A 5,000-nucleotide genomic window follows, 5' to 3' on the forward strand; every position below is an offset into this window, starting at 1 on the left:
AACTACAACTATTACTACTATACTACTACTATTAATACTACTACTACTAGTACTGCTGCTACTACTACTACTACTACTACTACTACTACTACTACTACTACTACTACTACTACTACTACTACTACTACTACTACTACTATTACTACTAATACCACTACAACAGCAACTACTACTATTACTAGTATACTACTACTATTATTAATATTACTATTATTCCTACTATTACTACTACTACTACTACTACTACTACTACTACTACTACTACTACTACTACTATTACTACTACTACTACTACTACTACTACTACTACTACTACTACTACTATTACTACTACTACTACTACTACTACTACTACTACTACTACTTCTACTACTACTACTACTACTACTACTACTACTACTACTACTACTACTACTACTACTACTACTACTACTACCACTACTTTTGCAGTCACTGCGACAGAAGTCTAAACATCGCATTCCAAATTACCAATCTCCCAATATGATTCAATAGTCTTATGTCGCGTCCGTCCAGTAACGATCATTTTGGTTCTAAACAAATAAAATCGGTACTTTTTATTCTTTATGATGGCTAGAACTTTTTCACATGTCATGTGATCAGAATGTATAAAAGTCAAAACATGATCAGATTTATAACGTTTTTCTCCTCCGGATACACTTCCATGTTCGCCGGAGAAGTATTTCATAATGGCGTCCGCCATTTTTCCAATAGTTTAGAACCAGTTACTGAGTGAAATGACGTCACAACTGTTGAACCCTATTGTGAAATTTTAACATACCATTTATACGTTACAACATACCATCTGTAGATTTATAGGTGAACTCGTATATGATGAAATCTTCTAAAACGTCTTTGATCATCAATGCGTAATCACCGGTTTTGGCCCTTTCCGTCAAGATCAAGGTAATCTGTCCATTCGGATATTTTCCTGCTATATACTCCACACTGTATAAATCTCTCGCCACTTCCGATTTCCCTCGGGTCAGGTTGAATCCTGTCCGATCTACTGCTCCTGATACGTTGAAATTTATTCGCAACTCGATCCCCTTTTTCTTTATATACGATCTATCCATGGAATCAGGGTTGAGAAATGCTAGGACTGAAATAAAAAAAAAATTGAGCTTTTATATAGCGCAATATCCACTAAATGTGCTCAAAGCGCTTTACAAGGGGTCCCTGGTCAACAGCAACATTTAACATGTAGGACGGAACATGCCGCCTGTTAGGCGATATTACAATTTTTCGGACAAAGACAACGCTGTTAACGGCCAGGTACTATACTCATTTTACACCTGAGTACGGTGAGAGAATGTGCGTAAAGAGTCTTTTCCAAGGACTCAACTATGCGCCGAGTGAGGCTCGAACCCAGGACCTTCCGATCCGAAAGCGAGTGTCATACCACTAGACCACATAGCCGCACAAAAGCAGAGTGAACATTGACATGAAAAAAAGAAATACAGATAGTAATTTTTAAAAATGTCATAGGATACAGACCTGCCTACTTTAAATAAAATCAAATGTAATTTTTTATAGAATTCAGAACGAAATTGTGACCCTCCGTCTCAAAACGGTATTATGTCGGGATGATTCAGACCCCAAAAAGTGAATTTAGAGATAGAATGATGAGAATTTTGACCTTAGAAGTTTTTGCAATGCAAGAAATAGTCTTTATACTCCAGCATAACGTACAGAAATTAAACCCAAGTTGGATATTTGTGGTTATGAATTCAATTTCCCTTACCAGTGGATCCCGACATAATACCGCTTTGATACGGTGGGTCACAATTGTATATCACAGCCGTGTAAAATACGAGGATGAGTCAAAAATTAACTCACTCAACCCTAATAACTATATCTGTAGTTTACCCGGGTTACTTTTACCCCATGCCTATATAATACATTTTTCTGAGAATTTTTTTTGGGCGTAGTATCAAAGCTAATGTTTTTATTTTTTACATGTTAATGGTATTTGAATACAATTAGACCTCTCTCTATGCAAATGCTCATTTTTTAATACATTTTTTTTCCAAGTTTAAAAAGTAGAAAAATTCTCTAGGATTGAATGAGTTAATGGGACAAAGGTCCTACTGAGTTCATTTCTTTTTCATGTGGCGTCATAATTCAAATTTTCGCTCAATTGCACTTACACATTGCGTACTCTTTTAACTAAAAGTTGTAATTTTTAATTCTGTCAAATTTTGACAAAGTTATAGCAGTTCAAAGTTGCTTCCCCCGACGTATGTTCCGTCATCGACAGGAAGCTGTCATCGAATTTCTTGTTTCTGAGGAAGAAACCAGCTCCAGTAACATTTTTAAACGCCTTGGAAAAGTTTATAATACCCAGGCAGTGGTTATAGGTGGGTTGAACGTGTATCTCGTCATTTAGAAGAAAATGTAATTCACTCTAACACCTAACCTGAAACCCCCTCGACCATGTCTTTATCTGACAAATCTTGTGATGCTCGCCGTACAAGCAGAGTCGACTCAGTTAATCAAATAAAGACAGAAGCATTGATCAGATCTGATTGAAGAACTTCTCTTGATGAGATAGCAGGTACAATGAGACATTAAAGCGTCTGAAAGGAAGAATTCGCCGAGTTAGACAGGGTTTAGAGATGGGATGAGTATTGTTTCTTCATGAAATGTGAATGTCCTTCCACACGGGTGTCAGGAACATGGAGGTAATCGATGGACAACGCCGTCTCACCAGACTTGAATTTTGTTTTTCAGGCTTCCATCTCCTTCAACGCCACTACCAGATCATCTCCTTCATCTGTAGTGTTTCATTCATCCTGTTTGTTGATAAAGGGGAAACCCGAAACGTCCATTCGATCTGTTTTCGTAATTAAATTGAAGACTACATTCAATTTCACATTGTATTTTTTTATTACGAATAGTTCTCTGCAGTCGATCTGGGCTCAATGTTATGTAAGCAGAAGAGATTTAGTTATTAACTAGTCTTGTAAATGACTTGCTAGTTTTAAGCCTAAGCGAAGTAAGCGACAATACAAAAATCGAATTTTATTAACGTTTTCAAGTCTCTGACAAGCCAGGCTCCTGCCTAGAAATGGGCGTTGTTAGGGCGGGGGCTAATTCGGCTATTTTTAAATAATAATAATGATAATAATAATAATAATAATAATAATAATAATAATAATAATAATAATAATAATAATAATAATAATAATAATAATAATACTAATAATAATAATAAATAATAATAATAATAATAATAATAATAATAATAATAATAATAATAATAATAATAATAATAATAATAATAATAATAATAATAATAATAATAATAATAATAATAATAATATATACTTTATTCATCCAAAAAAAATGGAAATTCGTTTACATACGTGGCATGCATATAAACGTATAAACACGAAGTTGAGAATCTATGGCGACAATGTATACATATCTATATACACACACACACACACACACACACACACATATATCTATATATATATATATATATATATATATATATATATATACATATATATATATATATCTGCAAATGTACAAACATGTAAAAATATACAACTAAGAACCAATAGCAACACCTTATATATTAATTTAATAAATTGAGATAGGCCATACCCCTTTAGTCCGAATTTGTGAGTGTATATTTAAAAGATAGTATTTAATTTAAATCACAGTTGTGCGTTAAAAATTCGAACACCATGTGGCAAAAATGAATTAAGGTGACGTGTTGTCTTTGTTTTTATAGATATAAGGCGACGGCTCCTCATGGAGAACTAAATATATTTGCGAAGGGGGTGATCGCCATCCTTCATAACTTTCTCCATTTTACTTAGACAAAATCTCTTGAACAGTTCTTTCTTTTTGCTGGTAACATCAAGCTCTCTCTTATACGATGGCAGGTAAATTACCAGCCTTAATACTTTCAACGCAAAAGATTTCCAAAGAGGAAATTAGCAACTCATCCGGTATAGATACTATTTCGTTCCGTTTCATATTCGAACTTACTAATGCCATAATATATCAAATCACGTGATATTGACTGTCGACTGTTAGGCTACAATAATGTCCATGGTCGACTGTCAATTCTATATTTAGGCCAATGAAAGTTTCATCGAAACTCAAACAAATTGAAGCAAAAAATCAAACAAACAAAAAACAACAAACTCCTCATTCAAATATCGATCTATTTAAATGACCCTCAAATTGGCAAATAAACCCCTCTCAAACCTGGGACTTAAGTTAAAATTCGCCAACCCTCAAGCTTGAAATTTTTTACCAAGCTGAAGGTCATAATTTAAATCAATCTATATAGAAAGGACGAGTTTTTTGGTCAAATTTTTAAATATGATTTTTTGTCCAGGACTTCAGACTGGCTAGTGGTTAAAAAAATAAGGATGCGAGTCAAATTATTCTTTACAGTCCATGTTTGTGGGTTTTACCAATGGGTACACAATTATGGGTAAATCCAAAAACAATAAATCTATTTTTCTACGATTGATATATTGTTACAATGAATGACATACTCAGTCGGATGGTGAAAAGGTTTGAACCGAGATAGTTTAGTTAGATGGTCAATTAAAAAAAATCAAAAATGAGTTCTTGTCATAAATGATTAAATCAACTCATTTTGTACATCTTCGGGAAATATAAAAGCTTAATTTCACTTCTCAATATTTTTTACGGATAGTCAAGTTGAAAAATTATGAAATTTGAGAAAAATTGCTGGATACATTTCCCATACATCTGACCATAACTTCATGAAAAATCACCTGATTTACTTCAAATAAAGATTAAAATGCTTTAGAGAGCATTTCTTCCAGAAATGCAAATCCAGAATTTCCACCTTCCGACTGATTATGTCAAGCACGGACACATATGAATAACTTGCAAAACCGATAAAAATGTTATGGGTAATTTGTAGTCATCTGATGTCCGATTACTAGTTTGAACTACACACGTTGAGTTCGTAGAGTTATCGTTCT

At 33.7% G+C, this 5,000-nt stretch overlaps 1 protein-coding gene across 2 annotated transcripts in view; it reads right to left on the reverse strand.

Moving 5' to 3' along the window:
- The window catches only part of LOC144960258 (uncharacterized), a 46,359-nt gene that overhangs the window by 5,585 nt on the left and 35,774 nt on the right, over positions 1 to 5,000 (reverse strand). For both annotated transcript variants that reach the window (XM_078893293.1, XM_078893292.1), the window contains exon 6: positions 821 to 1,120. In XM_078893293.1, coding sequence (XP_078749419.1) covers positions 821 to 1,120 — 300 coding nt within the window. The remainder of the gene's footprint in view (positions 1 to 820; positions 1,121 to 5,000) is intronic.

Source organism: Berghia stephanieae, chromosome 15 (assembly GCF_034508935.2).
Source record: "Berghia stephanieae isolate SIO BIC M18660-M18661 chromosome 15, UCSD_Bste_1.3, whole genome shotgun sequence".
Lineage (NCBI taxonomy): Eukaryota > Metazoa > Mollusca > Gastropoda > Nudibranchia > Aeolidiidae > Berghia > Berghia stephanieae.